A 22,682-nucleotide genomic window follows, 5' to 3' on the forward strand; every position below is an offset into this window, starting at 1 on the left:
TGTGGGAGTAGCATAGAAACATGCACAGTCAAACACAGGGCTATCAGCAGTTAAAACCTTTTCATCTGTATGCTAGTGTGCTAATAAAAGTTGATTTGAAATGGAAAACAGCCCCCTAAAAATGTATGACTCATCTTGCACTTAGGGCCGTATACAAATCAGTGTCCAATCAAATTCTCTCTAGAAAAAAAAAAAATCTTTCCTCAATGTTACCTGCAACAGTCTAGCATTAACATGTAGTAAATAATGCTTTGGTGGTGTGTCTTAAAGGTTTAGCTCACCCAAAAATGAAATTTGTGTCATTAAGTACTCACCCTCATGTTGTTCCAAACTCGTAAGATCTTCGTTGATCTTCAGAACACAAATTAAGGATTTCATCAAAAAATATCTTAAGTCTCCCATAGAAAGCAATGAAATGACCACATTCAAGGGTCCAGAAAAGTAGTAAAGACATTGTTAAAATAGTCAATGTGATGACAGTGGTTCAACCTTAATGTTATGAAGCAACGAGAATACTTTTTATGCGCAAAAACAAAACAAAAATAACAACTTTATTCAACAATTTCCCCTCTACTGTCATTCTCCTACGCAGTTTATGTTGAAGATACATTGCAGAGCTTCCGTGTTCTACGTCAAAACGTGACTCGTTATTGGCTGGCTCCTGCGTCAGCATCTCACGGGAACAGCGTTGGCCAATACTGAGACAGCGTTCGGACGTAAACACGGAAGCGCTGCACTGTGTCACCTGCGTAGGAGACTGACAGGGAAGAGAAGAAATTATTGAATTAATTCATTATTTTTGTGTTTTTTTTTTGCACACAAACAAGTATTCTCATCACTTCAATGTGGTAATTTTGTTGCTTTCTATGGGAGATAAAAAACCTCTCGGATTTCATCACAAAAGATCTTCATTTGTTTTCTGAAGATGAACGAAGGTCTTGGGGGTTTGGAATGACATGAGGGTGAGTAATTAGTGACAGAAATTTCATTTTTGGGTGAACTAAACCTTTAAGTGTAAAGATAATTCTATTACAAAAATAAAATAAAAGTACAAGGCCTTGAATGTCCAGCCCAAACTTCCAGGGTCAATAGGTTATACTTTTAAATAGGGATGCACCAAAATTTCTGCCTGTCGAAAATGCCATTTTAATTTTTTGGCCCGAAAGAGAAAAACGGCCAAAGTATGAACCGAAAATATATACCGCCCCACCCCTCAGTGTTCAGCTATCAGGTTTAGCCATTATCACTGCGCAGTGTGACGCTCCACTCAATATTCCTATCTATTCACTTGCACTCGGCTCAGTTGCTCACGCCACATGCGAACACTCCACTCATGTACCGCTCATTGGACAAGCAAAGTCTGCTCAAAAAACATGCCGTCATGAAATTTCTAAGTAGTAGTATGATATACTCTGCTTACATGCTGTGATAATAGCTTTGTAGGAATATACATTATTTGGATAATTGGTCAAAAAAATGAATTCTGTTGCATAGAACTGAATAAAGAATAATATATTGATATACAATATGTGTGCATTATTTTCTAAGAATTCAATGGTCCGGAGTCAATTATTCTGCTTATACTACGGTTTCCACACCTCAAGACACTGTTTTGATGGTGTATTTCAAGACATTTATCAGGTTTTTGTCCTTAAAACACTCTTGTGTGTGAGACTAATTTCTTACGCATCTCATCCCAAGCCTCCGTTGCTAATTCCAAAATGTCATTTCAGAACTAGTAACAGAGGCTTGAGCCTTAATAGCAGAAAAATACCATTGATACAGTTATTAACACACTTATTAATGCAGAGAGAGAGAGAGAGAGAGAGAGAGAAAGAGAGAGAACGAGCATATGTGAATTAGCCAACCTGAGTGTCCGTCTCACTCTCACGGCAGCACTGTCTCTACTAATACCAAAACGAAAGTTTATCTACCTCAAGAATCACACAGCTATTACCTTGCTGGTGAGTCATTTTACTGATTAATTCATCAGAGGTGCGCTGACAACAAGTTTCTGTGCGAGTTTGTGTATAACGTTATACAGTACATGTATACGTTTGAAAGAGAGAGAGAGTTTTGTCGTTTTGTCACACACACACACATATTATATATGTATATATATATATATATATATATATATATATATATATATATATATATATATATATATATATATATATATATATATATATATATATATATATATATATATATATATATATATATATATATATATAAAAATAAAGCTATTTTAAAATAAGAAATAATTTTTAAAAAACATTTTTAGTTTTGGTTTTTGGCCAAGTGCATCCAGAATTTTCAGTTTTGGTTTCAGCCCAGAATTTTCATTTTGGTGCATCCGTATTTAGAAATCTGAACCATTTCACGAGGTTTCTACCATTTCATAGCAACAAGCATACTTTTTGTTTAAAATACAAATTTGTGTGCTAACATAAAGGCTAACATGCTTTTACATTTAGTTTACATTGTGATTAAAGAGAGCCAAGTAAAAGTGAGAACAAAGGCAACAGGCTCTAAAAAGTTGTACATTTGTAATCTGTCTATATTATATTAATCATGTCATAATTGACTAAATTATACAGAAAGTAGAGGGGGGAGAAAACCTGCACACTGATATTTTATTACATTACAATTATCGCATGCAAACCATTATACCATTTCAGTATCAAACATAATACAGGACACAAAAAGGTTCAGATACACTTTGGCTGAGAACCTCATTCACTAATGGAACAAACAATAATGTCTTGGAGCAAAAACAATGCATATAAATAATAGAAGAATGTGAGGAAATCTCACCTGCCGGCCGAAGAGTCTCTGCAGTAAGCCCTGTTTGGGTGGGGGTGAGGGTTGACCTCTCCAGTCCAGGTCAGGGGGCACAGTGCCATCCAAGTTCAAGATGTTGAGTTCTTTGAAGCACTCAGTCTCTATCATCTGAATGGATTCATGAAATGACAACACACACAGAATTGAAGTCAAACTAATATAGGGAAATCTGGGGCTTGTTGTCACAAGGTCTATATCTCAGTAGTCTTGAGTAGACAGACCTTCAGAAGTCAATGTCGCTACAATAACAGACCGGCGTGTAAAAAATTTTACGTATTTTACATAATCTATGCCGTGAACTTCATATACTTTTGAAAACCCAGTGTTTAGTTGATGCTGATAAACACTCATTGTCACAGTTGTAAACACGACGGCTTTCTTCTTCCATGAGGGGGTTTGGCATCACAACAGCTTTGTTTCCAATGGACCGTTAAAGAACGCGAAACGCATCTCCCGTAGATCATGTAGAATTCAACCAATTGGATGATGACTTTGAAATTCCTGAAGTGTTTCCAATTTTGTGTGCCTTATGCATCAGATGTTCTCAGGCTGCAACTAATATCTCAGTAGGTACAAGGGTTTGAGACACATGTCCAATTACATCAGCTTTTTTTTCTAGCAGTAGATGTTCAAAACTCTCTTAAATTATAATTTTTATTAAGAAATTTGTATTATTTTATTCTGTCTAGTGTTGTTGAAATAAAATTAAAACTATTAAATTAACAAATATTTATAAATTAAAATTTTGAAATATTTGTAAAAAAAACAAGAACTAATAAAAATGACAAAAGCACAACATTACAAAAATAAACTAAAAACTGAAAATATAAAAATGAAACCTAATTCAAACTGTTAATAATAAAAACTACAATAGTATATAAATAATGATAATATAAAATATAAATAAGTTTCAAATGTCTAACTGAAATATGTTTAAGTGAAATAAGTTTAAGTAAAAATTAAAACTAAAATTGAAATAATTAATTAAATCTGTGCTAACACTTTACAATAAAGTCCCATTAGCTAACATTTGTTAATGCATCAACTAACAATAAGCAATATATTTGTTACAGTATTTATTAATTTTGTTAATGTTAGTTCATTGTTCATGTTAGCTCATATCACTAAATAATATAAACAAACAAAACTTTTGATTAACAAATGCTTTAGAAAAAGTGCTTTTCATTGTTAGTTCATGTTAACTAATGCTACGTTCATGCCATGACATAATTACCGTCATTTTGAGATGACAACACGTAACTTTCTACTCAAAGCTGTTCACGTCCTCGGACTGGGAATTATGCATTTTTATGACCACACTATCAATGCCCAAATGAATCTGCAGCAGTCAGGTGGTACATGTAGGAACTCTCAGAAAATTGCTAGCTTACAAAATGTAATTACGATGCAATTACGGGCATTGCGACATGGTGTGAATTAAGTTCATGTAGTTAATGGATGTAAACAAATAGAACCTTATTGTAAAGTGTTTCCAAACCTATTTAGAAATATATATATATATATATATATATATATATATATATATATATATATATATATATATATATATATATATATATATATATATATATATATATATATATATATATATAAAAAACTAATAAAAATGACAAAAGCACAATTACATACATAAAAATAAAAGCTCATTCAAAATATGAATGAAAGCTAAATAATAAATAAGAAAACAAAACAGATTCTGTCCTCCGAACTAAAATGACAATTACTTTTATTCATAAAGTAATTTAATTTATAAAGGTTAATTTAGAAATATTTCTACCTTTCATTCTAATGTCTTGATACTGATTCTAAATAAAAAGAATATGAAACTATTTAAGGTTATAGGATGAAAGCTGTCATAAAATAAAACTTTACGATATGTAGTTTTTCACATCTCTATTTATTTCATTAAGTAAATTTCATAATGGCAACATCGCATACATGTCCTGTTTATTCTCGAGAGAAAATATCACCGATTTGCACTGATTGCAGTCTGTTTGTACACATTATCAAAGTCAACATTAATTTCCTTTTTATTGCATGCTGGTCATAAACCAGCAATCAGTGTTCAGAGTAAAACAAGGTTATTCTGGGTAGTGACCTGACCTCATTTTGCCAGGGGATGGGAACACATCCAGTGGATACTTTGCTGTAGAAGGAGTCATCTTTGGGCTCCAGTTCCACCCCCTTTACTGTGGAGAACTGCTCGATGTCCAACACATCCTTACAGTAGATGGCCTGAGGCTGAAACATAGAAACATATCATGCTACACATCTGTGCGTTGTCTGATTGAAGAGATGTCTGATTTTATGAACAAATCATTCACAAGACACACTGTGAATTGACTTCAATTTTGTTCCTTTTCTTTCCCCAAAGCTGTTGTATGAATAAAAAAGTAATATGGACTACTTTTATGATACTTTCATGGTGCCTCTGTGTCCTTTTTAAAGCTTGAAATCTCCCATAATGTAAAGTTCCCATTCATTGCAACTGCAAGGAAAAGAGCGACTGGTACATTATTCAAAATGTCTCCTTTTGTGTTCCAAGCCAAAAAGAAATTCAAATAGATTTGGAACAATGCGAGGATGATTATTTAAAAAAAAGAAAATAGTGGAATTTTAATTTTTTTGGGTGAACTATTCATTTAAACAGTAAAATAGCAATAGTAATAATAATTGTTATGACTGATATTCCCCAAAACAATTTAAATTAAAGTGCCAGTCTCAGAAAATACTTACATCTGGAATAAAGGGCGCTTCGAGCATGCCAGCTGCAAGCCGCTTGAAGTTGATGGAACGGAAAATAAGGTGGGCTTTCACCTCTGAGGCTCCGCCCCCCTGACAGCCAAGCCTCTCACAAGGGTCTTTGGCTAGCAGCTAAGCAAAAAACAATGAAAAAACAAAACATAAAATACATAATTTTTTCATTGACATGCCCACTTTTTGACAACGGTTAAGTTCAAAATGTATTTATTTTAATGTCATATCAACATCATATATACAATTATGGCAAAAAAGTCAATTAAATAATTAAAGATATACAATTAAAATATTAAAAATATAAAATTACTCTTCTTAAAACAACATGAAGTAACAACTATATAGAATTTTTACTTAAAGGATGTTCCAAAACAAACAGTTTCGGTTCCCATAAACTTCCACTATAAGGACAAGTCACTGGGACTGTGTTCCAAATTATTATGCAAGTGACAAATCAGTAGGATTTCAGTACAATAAACATCATATTTTAGTTTTTCAACTAAAGTTAGTTTGTTTTATTTTTTATTTTTTAAATCTCAGACAGGTTTGTTAAATAGTTTGCCAGGTCTTCTTAGGTAAATATGAAAAATACTTAAGAGAGGTTGTTCCACATTATTAAGCAAGTCACAGTCTTCAAGCAATATGAGGAGGAAGAAAGATCTTTCTGAAGATGAAAAGCATGAAAAGGTGCAGTGTCTTGCAAAAGGCATGAAAACAACTAATATTTTGTGAAAACTGAATAGAGATTGTCGAACTGTCAAAAGATTTGTGAGAGATTAGAGCACAGAAGAACGATAAAGATAAAGGCTTATAAAGAAAAGTTTCTGTCAAACAAGATTGTTTTAAAAGGGCCAATGTTGAGCAGCAAACAGGTATTTGAAGCTTTTTGGAGTCTCAAGAACCTCTCCATGTAGACTGGCAGTTGTGCATAAAGTTGCATTTCAGCTACCTCAAACCAAAGCTCACAAAGAGAAATGTTTACAGTGGGTTTAGAAATACATGAAGACTCATTTTAAATTATTTTATTCACTGACAAATGCCGTACTACAATAAATGGTCCAGATGAATGGATCTGTGGATGGTTGGTGAATGGCCACCCCATTCCAACAAGACTGTGATGTCAGCAAGGAGCTAGTGGGTGATGATTTGAGCTGGAATATTGGGAAGTAAGATGGAAGGTCCCTTTAGGGTCTCTGAGGGTGTCAAAATGACATCTGCTAGATATATGGTTTATAACTGACCATTTTCTGCAATAAAGATGGATAATGCCTTCTGAAATGAAAAGGATTTTCATGCATGACAATGCACAATCCCATGCTGCAAAAAACACCACAGCAATAAAACGGTTAGAAAATGTATTTCTAAACAAAAATCTGAATGTTTATTGTACTAAAATCCTATTGATATGTCTCTTGCAGAATAATTTGGAACGCAGTTATTTGGTTACCAACATTCTTCAAAATATCTTCTTTTATGTTCTGCAGAATAAAGAAAGTCTTATAGGTTTAGAGCGACATGAGGGTGTGTAAATGATGACAGAATTTTTATTTTTGGGTGAGGGTAAACTTGACAGAGCATCTTTGATATGTAGATTTTCTCAGAAATATTGATTTAAGTGTTTAATTGCTATTATTCTAATTAGTAAATTATCCCGATATCAGCCCGATACTGCTCTCATGTACTCATACTCATTAAAAAGCTTTGATACCACACAGAATATGTACAGTGCTTGTGTCCAGACAAAGAAACACAGACAATAGAACAGAGATATGGAGATATCAGAGATTAAAGAAGTCGGTAGCACTTAATTTTACAGTCCTGTTCCCCACGTACATAGCAAAGCACAGCAAAGATGCGCAAGCTTGTCGAGGGCACATCCCTTTCTCACAAACTTTGCTGAGAAGTTTGTAGTTTGGTCGTTCGGTTTTATATGCTCCCGACAGTAAACTGAAGTCCTGTTCTATTTTTGACATACTTCAAGCGTTTGAGCTACTACGTACAGACATGAAGAACAACTGGATTTGCAATGGTCGAGTTGTCGCATCCAGTGTAGAAAGCCTCAAAGCTGTTGTGGCGTGATTTGTTATAAAATTATAGATGACACAATAGTGCAATAGAATGAACAGTGCAAGTAACAGAAGCTTGTACATTACATTTCATCAGGCATAATTAAGTATGAAAATAACTGAAGGAAACATATTTGCTAAACGAATTAAGCCAACTAATATGATTCATATTCTTTTGGTTTTTCTAAGCAATATTTAAAAACAAATTACAAATGCAATGACAATTCAGGTATCGGTAATCTGTATCGGTGAGTACCAAAAGTATCGATTCATACGACTCATTCTGGAAAGAGTGATATCGGTGCATTCCTGGATTGGATAATTAATATTTAATTGGATACTAACCATTTTACAGAGTGATTTGGCATCCTCTGAGAACTTGCTGGAATATTCTTCCTCCACCTCTTTGACTAGCCGCTCCACTTCCTCTCGCTTGATTTTTTTCTTGCGTTGCTGAAAGGGTGACTGGCCCTCAATCATCTCGTAGAGGAGACAGCCGAGAGCCCACCAGTCTGGACTGAATGTGTAACGCTCGTTTTTCACCACCTCTGGAGCTGATAGGACACAAACATCTGGAGGTTACATTGATTGCTCCAGCTGCTGCTGATATTGTTTAGAGGTTAATAAGGGCAAAGACGTACCCATGTACCCCACAGTGCCCACCCGGCCTTTGATTGTCTGACCATCTGGTACATGCACAGCCAGGCCCAGGTCTGATATACGTATATGACCTAAGAAGAAACATCACAGCTCTGTTACATTAGCTTTCATAAGCAAGCTTAAAAGATGTCTGTCAGTGGTTTGAGCCACTAGATAACTTCAAAAGCTGCTTATTGCATTTACAATAACTAGTTTTTCAACTAGTTTTTTCTAATTTCGTTTGCCAAAATCATTTAATATATTCAAATTATCTTAATTTGAGAAATTTCAATTAACATAAGGATTCTAACATTTTGATCAATCAATTTCTGTTTTTTTCCATGACTTTTCCATGGATATCTCTAGTGGTTTGTGAGTTGGTTTCAGTCTAACTTTGATTATGATCTAACAAATTATAAACTCACAAACACCTTAAAAGCTATATTATATTATATTATATTATATTATATTATATTATATTATATTATATTATATTATATTATATTATATTATATTATATTATATTATATATTTCAAAATCAATTAGTATTTAACATAATGTACAATATACACTAGTTTGGGGTTGGTAAGATTTTTAATGTTTTTGAAAGACGCCTCTTATGTTCACCAAGGCTGCATTTACTTGATCAAAAATACATTAACTATAGTAATGTTATGAAATATTGTTACAATATACACTGATGAGCCAAAACATTATGACTAGTCACAGGTGAAGCAAATATCATTGATCATCTCCTAAACATGCTACATATTAATGTCTGGGTAGATCAGATGGTAAGCAAACAATCCGTTCTCGTAATCAACATGTTGATTGCAGGAGAAATGGGCAGGAATAAAGATCTGAGTGACTTGGGTCACCTTGCCATACCAATTTGGCCCATGTCAGATTATCTCTGAAACGGCAAGGCTCCCAGTCAGCAGTGGTGAGAATTTACCAACAGATGAAGGACAAATGACAAACCGGCGACAGGGTGTTGGGCACCCAAGGCTCATTGATGCATGAGGGCAACGAAGGCTATCCCGTCTGGTCCGAGCCAACAGAAGGTCTACTGTGGCACAAGTCATACAAAATTTAAATGATGGTTTTGGGAGGAATGTGTCAGAGTCAAACAGACCAATCAGAGTGCCTATGATGACCCCCATCCACCATCGAAAGCACAAAAATCAAAAAAAGACATTGGAGCAGTGGAAGAAGGTCGCCTGGTCCGATGAGTCCTGTTTTCTTTTACATCATGTGGACAGCTGTGTACATGTGAGTCATTTTCCTGGGGAAGTGATGGACTGCATTATGGGATGACAAAAAGCAGGCAGAGGAAGTGCGATGCTTTAGGCAATGCTCTGCTGGGAATCCCCGGGTCCGGCTATTGATGTGGACATAAATTTGACACATTCTACCAACCTAAACATGTTGCAGACCAGGTACACCCCTTCATGACAATGGTGTTCCATGGTGGAAGTGGCCTCTTAAAGCAGGATAATGCACCCTGCCACACTGCACACGTTGTTTAGGAATGGTTTGAGGTTCAAGAGTTCAAGGTGTTGCCCTGGCCTCCAAATTCCCCAGATTTCAATCCAATTGAGCATCTGTGGGATGTGCTGGACCAACAAGTTTGATCCACAGCAGCACCACCAAAAAACCTACAATACATGAAGGATCTGCTGCCAACGTCTTGGTGCCAGAAACCACAGGACACCTTCAGGGCTCTTGTAGAGTCCATGCCTTGGCGTGTCGGCACTATTTTGGCAACAGCATATTAGGCAGGTGGTCATAATGTTTTGGCTCACTATATATACAATATCAAATGATAAATGTAATTTACTCCTGTGATGGCAAAGCTGCATCAGTACACCAGTTTTGAGTGTCAGATGATCCTTCAGAAATCATTCTAATATGCTGATTTGGTGCTTAAACCACACTTATTATTATCAATGTTAAAAACAGTTGTGCTGCTTAATATTTTTGTGGAAAGTGTGATACACTTTTTTCAGGGCTCTTTGATGAATTGAAATACCACCTCAAAAGAACAGCATTTATTTGAAATTAATTTATTGCATCCTTGCTGTATTCATTTCTCAAAATAACCTTTGAACTATACTGTAGAACCATACTGTCTATACTATATACAGTAGTCAACGTTTGAAGTGGATCAAAAAAGTTAATCAAAGTTGTCCTAAGAAGAAGGTTTTAGGATAACTTGATGAAAGGTTTTGATTCACTTCAAATGTTGACTACTGTAATTCTATATAGTATAGAACGGTATATAGTATACTGTATACTGTATGTAGTTATTTAGGGCTGGAAAACATTTTTGAATTAACCATGAGTTAGTTAGTTAGTTAGTTAGGGAACCCTGCAGCATGTCATATAATTCATTTGATAAATAAATCATTAATTAAAAGCCTAAGTTCAATTAATTGATACATACAGCTGATACTACAGTATGTTATAAACGTGGATGTTAAATTGTATGGTTAAAAAACAATATTATACACTGTACTCCCTCTTGTGGCAAACATAAGTGCTACAGTTTAGGATACGATGTTCCATGTGGCATTGCTTTTCTTCAGGAAATTTGTTTTACCATTGTCATACCAAATAACATTACACTAACTGCTGAATTTGATTAGTAATCACAAAGAAAACATCAGTTGCTAACTTACCATGATCATCCAACAGTATATTTTCTGGCTTTAAATCCCTGACAGAAGACGAACAAAGAAAGCAGGTCAGTCAACTATGTTGACTCATGTGTGGCATGAAAGAAAAAAAAAAAGAAAAAAAAAAGAAAAAAAAAAAAAAAACGCATATAAAACAGCATTTAAATACTGTACAATTATTTTCTTTTCTCTTTTTTTTTTGCAAACAGCCCCTTGTAAAACAAAATTCACCTGTATACTATCCTCTCCCGATGGAGGTCTTCTAACCCGCAGCAGATCTCAGCAGCATAAAACACAGCTCTCTTCTCGTCAAAACCTGCTTCTCCCATGTGGTAGATATGGAACTTCAGGTCCCCTCCGTTCATCAGCGTAAGCACCAAACACAGGGCGTCTTTTGTCTCATACGCGTACGCGAGACTCACCTCCATGGGAAAACAGAAAGGTACATCGCTTCATTTACAAAACACAATTCCCATGTTTGATAAAGCCTGCGTGGGAAAGTATCTAGAAATGTACGAAGAAATTACAAGAAAATCCTGAGAATAATAGCCAAACAAAACAACTCAAAATAGCATGCTCGAGGTCAGGCCTTTGGATATACAAACCCCAAATACAAAGTTATAATTTCATTAAACTAGGGGTTACAATCAGATGTTAAGGTTTTGAAAGACTGCTGAGAAACATCTTTTCAATTTGGTGTCAAGAAATATTTTTCCGGTTTCTGTTCTTAAATAAAATTTAAAATAGTAAAACTACAATGTTTCTGCATCAGATCTCCATGCCTAAATTTGAAGCTCCAGAATGAGCACTCATAAAAGCAGGGTATCTGTGAACTAATCAGTCCAAAAACAGAATTCACAACTACAGTGACTTTGTGTTTTTTATAGAAAGCATGTGGTTAACAGAGGAGATAGAAGAATAAGGTAACGCTCAAACAAGCCATGTTTAAGATTGGGCAAAACATGCACTACAGATGCTTACAACAAACAGACTGTTGACTTTCTCCAGAATCTGCTTCTCGTTCAGGGCCATGGACTCTCCTTTCCTCTTTTTGATGCGTTTCTTCTCCAGCTTTTTGCAGGCATACATCTTCCCTGTGGCCCGCACCTGGCATGCACAGACCTTGGGTGCGAAAAAAACACAGTGTAAGGCCCATTTATTTGAAATTTTGTTACATGAAATACTCATTTATGTGCATTATGTTAATAAAGAGGACTGAGAGCAAAACTACAATAAGCCAGTTTGTACTAAGAGGGTGAATCTCAAATGTATGGGTCACATTTCACCCTTAACCCTATAAAGCCTTCTGTATTCTATTTGATATGCATTATTCTAAGGCCTCTACATTTTCAACATGATCAAAATTTTGCTGAAAAAACAGATTTTTTGCAAGTAAAAGGCCTTTTAGTATAATTCTAAAAATGCCCACTTCAGTCTTTTTGCTGTGAAATCTTTACTGATTTTTACCAATGATAATTCTCAATACTATAAGTGTAAAAACATTTGTAAAAAAAAAAAAAAAAAAAAAAAAAAAATTTACTAACATGATGAAAAAATATTTCAATAAATAATATTTCAATAAATAAAACTAATATGTTATGATGCAAAAAAATCTTTTTTAATTTCGTCAAATGCCAAGTTCCTCACAGGGATTTATCCAAAAGGACCTTCCACAGGGCAGCAGAGGGCAATAAAAAGACTCTGAATGTGATTAGCTATCTGGTAGGGAAATCAGAATTGGAGACTTGCTTTCCCAATATCTGCCAACATTGACTGGCAGTATGTATGATAATCTGAAGTTTTTATGTCTGATAGTGTAACAAAAATAGCATATTAGCCTTATGAACCTTGGAATGGACAGATAGCATTTGATTTAGTGGCATTACAGATAATAACTAATAACACCCAGATATGTTTCTGCCATAAACAGAGCGACGTTTAATCATTTCAGACTCACCTCACCAAAGCCTCCCTTTCCCAAAACCCTATACTGACGGAATGTGTTTTTTGTGATTGGCTGTCTGTCAAGGAGAGGAAGAGAATAATAAACAAAAGTTACATTTCAGAAGAACGGACATGACCCAGTCTTATTTAATTATAACATACTTTTACAGAAAAATAACGTCCTGTTGCCTTCACAAGAAGCTTATATCTCAAGAGACACTGATGCACAATGTTAAAACGCAAGCTTTAAATCTAATTAAGACTTTTTTTGTATTCAATAGATAGCTAGTGTACTAGGCCTCTTAATGTGTACATGACAGTGAAAGTATTTGTTCCGGCATATCATATACTTCTCTGTAAAAGGTCTGGATGGGAACTGTCCAAGCCTGGCTTAGACTTTCAGTCAGAGGACATTTTTATGACTAAAAGTAAATAAATAGCAAGTTCAGAGTTCACATCTGGTTTATATAAGCTCAGCTTCATAAATAAATCATGGCACCCAAAGGAATAATTAGAATCTGCTTGGCAGTGAAGAAAAACTTCTTAGCTACAAATAATTTCTCTCATTTAACATCAGAACTACAGAAAATTACTGAGTTCATACATTGTAAACAAATCCGAAAAGTTAAAAATGTGCTGAGGTGTTGTTTATACCTCTCAAGCCATTTCCACTGTAAGAAGCGACTGTAGTACATACTATCGAGGTAGTCTGCGAAGGGGGCCACACTCAGGTAGTCATGGATCAGTCTACAAGAGAACATTGAGAGAAAGAGTTACTAGACTGCACAGTGAAAACACGATCTCACTCTCACATCCTGATTCAATTAAAGGGGTACTTCATCGCTGGCAATAATACTTGAAAATCGGTGCTACCCGAGTAGAGAAAACAGAAAAAAGTCTGTTTTCTTCCCTTTTGCCAAAAGAGGGAAAACTTCAACACCCATAATGCACTGGGCATGTTGCTGTCCAAGGCCACTCCCCCCAGTCTGCTATGGATACGCTTACCAGAGTCAAATACTACCTTGATTTAGTAGGAAATACTTCTTAGCAAACTTTTAGTCATAATGGTGTTGGCTTGTATTGCTCCAGGGTGCAAGAATTCCAGTGAATTCAGTTCAGTTTTCAGAATTCAGTTTCCAGTGAAGGATCCAGCACTTTGTAGGCTGTGGATGAAGGCTGCAAAGAATTGCAAATATGGAGAGAACGCCATGACATGAAATCTGAAAAACCTCTGTGTGGATGACCACGAACACAGTGTTTTAGGCCAAATGGAGGGGAAAAACTAAAAGAAATGGCTGTTCTGTCAGTTCTGCCCAAAATAACTGTTCCGTTAATAACGCTCTGTCGAACCGACTGTCTGTGGGTGGAGATACAAAAATGTGGAATTATAATCTGTAGTTATAACAAAAGCCCCGGAGCTGTCACAAGTCTAACGGGAGACACATTTTGCTTCATCTGGCAGACTTTTGCTGACAAATAAACTTGAATTTCTAGCTCCAGGTAACAGAGAATGAGTAAACATTGTTCATTTACATATACTATCGACACTGTAACAATACAAAGCGGGTTGAAAATCGTCCAAGATACACTTTGGCCACGTTCACACAGCAGCATAATACGGTTGTCAGTCCTGTATTTGTAGTACAGGACTGACAACCGTACGGTCACAGTACGGTTATTTACGGGTATGACAACCGCATTCTATAACCGAACTCACACCCGTAAATTTTCAGGACTCACAACCGCATTCTCGGAATATTCATGCTGTGTGAACGGAACCGCACTGGACAACTAGTTGTCTGTCATGTCATACAGTGCGAGACAGCCACTCTGCTAAGGTGTTTTGTGTGTGGTTTCGCTTTCGGTAACTTAAAGCGACAGAGATATGAGCTGTGTGTCATCTGAAGGTGTTAGATCCAGTCACTGTTCTCTACCAGAGCGGCTCCCGTCAGTTTTGTGTTTCTTTTCCAAATTCAAATGCTGTGTTATGCGCGAGACGTCGCACACGTGTATCGGTTAAGGACTCCGGCTAGCGCGTTTACATGCTGCTGTCGGTTAATTAAGATTTGATGAATGAACTCGCAGTTCCAATGGTAACTTGTCATGCCAAGTGATAATACTTTTCAGTTTTATGGACGTCGCCATCTTTAATATTACATTGATCACTGTTGTTATGGTTACTAGTAAGAGAATACGGGCTTGACTCTTGTTGCACGTTCATACAGACAGTGTTCCAGATGCTACTGTAAGATGCTGTGTGAATGAGACATTTCAAGACTCACACCTGTAAGTAAATGCGGTTGTCAATTCCAAAAATTTGCTTGAAAATGCTCAGAATTTCGTTTCGTTCAGAAATGTATTGCTCAGATGCCATGTGTTTGGCAGACAGTGTCAGTGTAGTTGCATCTACCAGTGCTAATGGGATAATAAGAGTGTTTCCTGTCTAAAAGACTTACTTGGTACACTCCATGAAGAGCTCTTTACATGCCTCCTGTTGCAAGCGTTCTGCACACTTAGTCACCATCTCCTCTGTTACCTCAGGGACATAGTCCTCTGACTGCAAATGGAAGAATTAGTACATGAAACTATCCTTTAACACAAATAAATGCATTCATGCTCATGAATTATACAATAAACAAAGCAAAAAAGGGAAACATTACAGTGAAACTTATCAAAATCAAATGGAAAAAAAACAAAACAAAAAAAAAAACACACTGAAATCATGATAAAAATGACATTTCTGTCATTATTTACTCAGCCTCATCAAAATCTGAGAGCTTTCTGACCTCCCTATAGACAGCAATGTCATAACCAATTTCAAGGCCCAGAAAGGTAGTAAAGACATTGTTAAAATAGTCTCAGTATTGGCCAACGCTGTACACGTGAGCACCACGACTCATGCGTGTGATGCTGACGCAGGTGCTGACCAATACTGAGCTGGTGTTCTGAGAAGCCCAGATGCACTGCATTGTGTTTTACTATGTGAACAGTGTAGGGGACTGACAGGGAAGAGACAAAATTTTATTTTTTTGTTTTGTTTTTCCATACAAAAAGTAGTTTCATCGCTTCTTAAAATTAAGGTTGAACCACTGTAGTCACATGGACTATTTTAACGATGTCTTCACTACCTTTCTGGGCCTTGAAATTGGTAATAACATTGTAGTCTATGGGCGGGAAAAGCTCTCGGATTTCATCAAAAATATCTTCATTTGTGTTCCGAAGATGAATGAAGGTCTTGCAGGTTTGGAACGACATGAGAGTGAGTACTTAATGACAGAAATTTCATTTTTAGGTGAACTAACCCTTTAAATAAATATATTTGCAACACACACTAATATAACAATAATATAGGTCTTCCCTGTGCTACTCTTCTCTGTACCTTTGGGTTGAGGTACTTGTCTAGGAGTTCCTGTCCACATTCCTTCCTCTTCTCGTCTGGCGTTACTTCATACTCCGCCTGAAATTATGGAGAAACATTAGCTGTAATATTTTTTGATGTCTACAATATTCATTATTTACACAATTATGATTTTACATTATCATCACTCAATACAGTTTCAATTTCAGTTCAGTTTCATTTTTAGTTTACAAAGGCATGGATTTGAAAACAAAACAAAACAAAAAACGAAACGAAATGAAACGAAACAAAAACAAAAAAACAAAACAAAAAAAACAAAACAAAAAAACATAAAACAAAACCAAACCAAACAAAACAAAAAACAAAATAAAATCCAAGACAAAACAAAAAACACAAAAAAACAAAATAAAACAGAACAAAACACGCACAAAAAAACAAAATAACCAACATGGTACATTTTAAATTTGTGAACCTAAAAAGGCTGTAAAGTACAGTTATTTTATTTCTATGAGGATTTTATCCAAACTCATCATGACGAATACTGAAGAATAAATCTGAAAAATACAATTTTGATCCATCAAAATTAGTTTTAACAAAAGCAACATCAAAAGAAAATCATTATCAAAACGGCGTGATATTTCACTATATCACAAAGATTACATCGCAGCGTAATATTCTGAATATGTGGGGACACTTCTACAATGCTTTGTTTTCTGTTGCTTAAACACTGAAGTCTTTATCACTTTACTAAAATCTTGATAATTTCCTGCTGCTTCGGTCTATGGGAAACATGCACATTTTAAATAAGGGTCCAGAACCATATTCAGGGACTTTTTTTTTTCCAACTTGGACCAGCAAGCAACCGCTGTAGCAATCACATACCAATGCGCTGGCAAACACCCACAACACCCTAGCACCATGGCAGCGAGATTTGCACAGACATGCACTGCACACATTTGCTTCAGAAAATGTGTACAATATGGTTTTAGATTCATGTTTATTTACAAAACACCACAAATAGAGTTTCTCTACAAAATATGCAGCATCAAGGTCTTTAAAGGTGGAGCAAACACTAGCAAGTTTATCATGTGGGCGTGTGCATGTACGCGTAAGACGACATGTGTGTTGTGATGTTTATGTTGTAGCTTGAAGGAACAGAGTTCCTAAGAGTCTGCATTCCATATCTGAAACGGCATGTCACGTCAAAATATTTACAAAGACAAGATTTGCCCTATAACACAGGATTTTGGAGGGCAGAACTGATCTCAAAGCAGTAGTTTTAAATGCTTAGTGGAGAGTCTGGTACTCTCTGTTTGAATGTAATTTTATCTCCAAGGCCAGTGTGTCAAGCTTTATAATAACAGATCTTAAATCTTGTAATCTGCTTGCCCCTAAGTTATGGGTGTGGAAAAGCTGCTGGTGGGCATTTACTCGGGGTAGAGGCAGTGGTGCAAATGTGACCCCAGCATTCCTGTTCAGAGCTGGGTCGCCCGACTTCTGAAAGGGGTGGAGGCAAAGGAACAAAAAGAGGCAGGCCATGAAGGAGGCTCAGAAGATGTTTTTATGAACAGTATTAGTAGTGAAATGAATCCACAATCACTTTAAATCAAAAAACATGGGCTCTGTTCCCAATTCTTATGTCCTACCATGCTATTTACTATCTACAGGTAGCTGCCTTATAAGGCTGCATACTAACAGAAAAGGAAGCTCATAATTGATGGAACTGAAAAGCTATACATATAAGCAGCAACTCAACAATAATAATAACAGTACACTTAAAGGAAATTTCACTTTCTTTATTGTGTTTGGGCAAGTTGAAAATGTTGGCAGGCAAGTAGTGTATGACAAGTAGCATGTTGCTAAACTAACAACTCTAAATCCCCGTTCACACTCATTGTGATAACTATAAAAATATTATATTAGAGTTCACACCAACGGTCAATAATGTTCTGTTTATTATGTGCACATGCTGTAATTATGTTAAAAGTCTGGTGGATTTTGCCTTTGGGCCTCATTGAAGATATGAGCCTCATTTATGAGCAGATCGTAAAGCCACGCTGATGTAAAAGTGTTTGTATTTTCAAAATGGTAGATGGTACAATTTTTTTTTTTAACATCTGCTCCAAAGCACACATAAAACATCTGGACATTTTTTGTTCTTTTAGGAAAACTGATGACATCTACCCTAATAATATTTTGTTTGCCCATACCAAGTTTGTTTGCCCATATACCGTAGTGGGCCAAAACTTATATCCAGAGAGGATATGTTTTTAATGACCCTACAAGTTCAATTTAACCATAAATATAGTCAAAGCAAAATTTATTCAGACACCTTGAACATTTCATTCATTAATACAGTTTTTTCACTATAGTTTAAAATAATGATAATAAAATATGACAAGATCTCAGAGTTAAACTGTGTCAGAAATTATCTTAATTATGTCAGATAACACTTAAGCAAAACATGGTCAGCGGTCAAAGTGTCTGAATAATTTTTACTGGTAGTCCAATGTATGAAGAATTTTGGGGTTTGACTGTACACACACACACGCACGCACGCACGCATGCACGCACACACACTATATTGCCAAAAGTATTGGGACACCCCTCCAAATCATTGAATTCAGGAGTTTCAATCACTTCCATGGCCACATGTGTATAAAATCAAGCACCTAGGCATGCAGACTGCTTCTAAAAACATTTGTGAAAGAATGGGTCGCTCTTAGCCTGACTACGTCAGACTTCCTACTTCCGCTCAATTTCATTTAGCGGTCTGATACAGCGTCAGAGTTTTCTGTTTGCCACCGGTCTGGAAACAGCCGGGCCAATCAACGAACAGAGGGCGGGCTGAGAGCCGTGACGTAGATGCTAAGTGCCGAGTTTTACATTGTAGGTTAGAGAAATCGAAAACCGAAACGACCGCGGAAATGGGAAACGAGACACGGGATGCAATTCGCTCTGTTATGGAGAACATTCAACTCTTTTTCAAACTGAAGCCAGAACAAGAAGAGTGTTTGATAAACATTTGTTTTATCATGTGTTTACAACAGGTTTACAGTGGAAGTTCAATCATATATTTGAGTTCGATGCATGATGTCTGTGCTTCGATGCGGCTGTACAGGCGCATAACATACGTCATAACTAAACGTATCTGATTGGCTTACGGGTAACCAATGATTTTAAACTTCAGACAAGCGCCCCCTAGCGAGAGAGAAAACACTTTTCTATTATGCCATTCCAGACTCTGTCTACGAAGCAAAGTGAAGTAGCAGAGTCTGGTATTACCAGGCTAGGTCGCTCTCAGGAGCTCAGTGAATTTGTGATAGGTTGCCAAGTCCATTCGTAAAATTTCCTCACTACTAAATATTCCACGCTCAACTGTTAGAAGGTATCATAACAAAGTGGAAGCAATTGGGAACAACAGCAACTCAGCCACGAAGTGGTAGACCACGTAAAATCAAAAGAATGGGGTCAGCGCATGCTGAGGCGCACAGTGCGTAGAAGTCACTTCAGATTAGCTCAAGAACACTGTGTAGAGAGCTTCATGGAATGGGTTTCCATAACTGAGCACCTGCATCCAAGCCTTACATCACCAAGTGCAATGCAAAAAAGCATCGGATGCAGTGGTGTAAAGCACGCCGCCAACGGACTCTAGAGCAGTGGAGACATGTTCTATGGCGTGACGAATCATGCTTCTCTGTCTGGCAATCCAATGGACGAGTCTGGATATGGTGGTTGCCAGGAGAAAGGTACTTGCCTAACTGCATTGCGCCAAGTGTAAAGTTTGGTGGAGGGGATTATGGTGTGGGGTTGTTTTTCAGGGGTTGGGCTTGGCCCCTTAGTTCCAGTTAAATGAACTATTAATGATTCAGCATACCAAGACATTTTGGACAATTTCATGCTCCCAACTTTGTGGGAACAGTTTGGGGATGGCCCCTTCCTGTTCCAACATGACTGCGCACCAGTGCACAAAGCAAGGTCCAAAAAGACATGGATGAGCGAGTTTGGTGTGGAGGAACTTGACTGGCCTCAACCAGATAGAACACCTTTGGGATGAATTAGAGCAGAGACTGCAAGCCAGGCCTTCTCGTCCAGCAGATTCTCAAAAATTCCCATAAACACACTCCTAAAACTTGTGGAAAGCCTTCTTACAAGAGTTAGAAGCTGCAAAAGGGTGGGCCAACTCAATATAAAACCCTACGGATTAAGAATGAGATGTCATTAAAGTTCATGTGCATGTAAAGGCAGGCATCCCAAAACTTTTGGCAATATATATATATATATATATATATATATATATATATATATATATATATATATATATATATATATATATATATATATATATATATATATATATATATATATATATATATATATATATATATATATATAAATAAATGGCAAACTATGGCTACAGTTTTTGTTTTACTATGTCAAAACAAAATGGATAGAAAATAAAATGCTCACAGGAAAAAAAAAAAAATCTGCAGTCTGTTAAATTTTCAGTTTAACATTAACTAAGATTAATAACTGATGTGGAAGTATCTAATCTTTACTAAATGTTAACAAATGAAACCTTTCTTTGTATGACAGCCTGGCCAAAAATTTCATAATTTGGCATGTTTCATTGCGTTGTCACAAATAAAACAATTGACTCCAAGCATAACTATCTAATATGCTAACAAAATCCTTTTCTTTTTTTTAATATTTGAAAGGATGGAAATGTAAATTTGCATAGACAGGACATCAGTTTTGGCCAGTACTGTATGTAATCTTTTAGCCATTAATTTCATATAATAACAAAATTAATTAGTTAACTAATAGCAACAAAACATTTTATTATAAATTATTTTTTTCTTTTTTTTCCTCTCTCTCTTTTTTTATTTTTTATTCTGAGCACCAGTAGTATTTGTCTGCAAGCTTACATTTTCATTGAATAATTTTTTAGGTATATGGCCAATTAGTCTCTTTTGCATTTTGTTGCAATATACTGGATCCAAACCTTGGAAGGGAGTCCAAATATCCCACAACAATACAGTACAAAAAATGTATGTATTTGTAATACATCTTCAGAATTTTCGCTAATTGCGAATGAGCATGAACACACGTCCTATTTACGAATTATTGGAATTCATTAACACAATTTTAACTATCAAATCTGAAGTTTAAAAAATGTTTGTGAATCCAGAAGAGTTTTCGGGCAGGTCTATTTTTAGTGCAAATTACTCATATAATTATGAATGTTTTTATCTTTGATTATCTGGAAAAAATGTTCTAAAAGTGATTCTAACAATTTTTTTTCTCTGTGTTGTTGATGTATTGCTGTGGTGTGGACTTCCTTATTCTCATAGAGTGATTATTAATACTTTATAGTTATTGTACTTGGTGTGAACGGATCTTAAAGGCTCTTTCCATAGCTGTAGCATTTAGCAATGGTAATCATAGCAAGTTTTAATATCATACATAGGTGTACCTAAACACTACACAGACCTCACAGTATGTTATGAAACAGGGCAAGGGTAGGATAGGGGCTAAAGTTATTCCTGTAGTTGCTCCACAACTAGCCTCAACTTGCTTGTTTCATTGTACGTAAGGCCGGATGTTTTGCAGATGAAACGGGAAGATACAAAAAAATTTAAAGAGAATTAATTCTCACCACAACATCCAAGAATTTGACACAGCGCCTCAACTCCGGCCTGGTGTCACAGAACTGACGAAATAGCAAGCGTCCGATTGGCTGCCTCTCACAAAGACTGTTGTAGTCTTTCTCTGTGGAAAGAGACCAACATGAAACACAGTGACTAAGGGCTTTGAAAAGGTGGTATTAAGCACACACACACACACACACACACAGAGAGGGAGAGAGAGAGAGAGAGAGAGAGAGAGAGATAGAGAGAGAGGAGTAAATATCATTTGGGACAATCAATGAATACAATAAAAATCAATAGCACTTTCCTCTCTTCTTTTCGCTTTGGAAAGGAAACTGAAGAGACGAAACCATTAGTTGACCGCAACAAAATGGATAATAACATCGACAACATCTTCAGAATATCAAAGGCACAGCCCAGGATTGGTAAAGCTGTTGCGTTTAAGCCAAATTTAAAGAAAATGCACAGTACTTGCATCCAGAGTAGTGGTTGACCAAGTCTGTTTGATTAGCACAAAATGGCCTATACTGATAACAGCAAGTTTTGCTTCAGACCCAAGTTTTACACTGAAAATCAAGTGGTGACCCAACATAGTACTAAAATTGTTTAGCGTAAACAAAGTAACATTGAAATGTTTTAATATTTTCACGAGCTGCATAAGCCTGACAATGTGCAAAAAATATTGAGATCTGAGAAATCATTTAGCATTGAGACCTTTTT

General features: G+C 36.0%; 1 protein-coding gene across 3 annotated transcripts in view; it reads right to left on the reverse strand.

Moving 5' to 3' along the window:
• The window catches only part of grk6 (G protein-coupled receptor kinase 6), a 54,189-nt gene that overhangs the window by 4,498 nt on the left and 27,009 nt on the right, over positions 1-22,682 (reverse strand). For 2 of the 3 annotated variants that reach the window (XR_010893694.1, XM_067377005.1), the window contains exons 3-15: positions 21,971-22,083; positions 16,333-16,410; positions 15,410-15,510; positions 13,608-13,700; positions 12,967-13,030; positions 11,991-12,131; positions 11,241-11,431; positions 11,013-11,050; positions 8,333-8,422; positions 8,037-8,245; positions 5,605-5,742; positions 4,972-5,109; positions 2,821-2,955 (exon numbers count right to left, since the gene is read on the reverse strand). Coding sequence is in view for 2 of the 3 variants with exons in the window: in XM_067377005.1 (XP_067233106.1) it covers positions 2,821-2,955; positions 4,972-5,109; positions 5,605-5,742; positions 8,037-8,245; positions 8,333-8,422; positions 11,013-11,050; positions 11,241-11,431; positions 11,991-12,131; positions 12,967-13,030; positions 13,608-13,700; positions 15,410-15,510; positions 16,333-16,410; positions 21,971-22,083 (1,529 nt within the window). In the remaining variant the exon portion in view is untranslated. Of the gene's footprint in view, positions 1-17; positions 352-2,820; positions 2,956-4,971; positions 5,110-5,604; positions 5,743-8,036; positions 8,246-8,332; positions 8,423-11,012; positions 11,051-11,240; positions 11,432-11,990; positions 12,132-12,966; positions 13,031-13,607; positions 13,701-15,409; positions 15,511-16,332; positions 16,411-21,970; positions 22,084-22,682 lie in introns of those variants that run through there. The other variant, XM_067377004.1, reaches the window with a different exon arrangement.

Source organism: Chanodichthys erythropterus, chromosome 22 (genome assembly GCF_024489055.1).
Source record: "Chanodichthys erythropterus isolate Z2021 chromosome 22, ASM2448905v1, whole genome shotgun sequence".
In the NCBI taxonomy this organism is placed as follows: Eukaryota; Metazoa; Chordata; class Actinopteri; order Cypriniformes; family Xenocyprididae; genus Chanodichthys; species Chanodichthys erythropterus.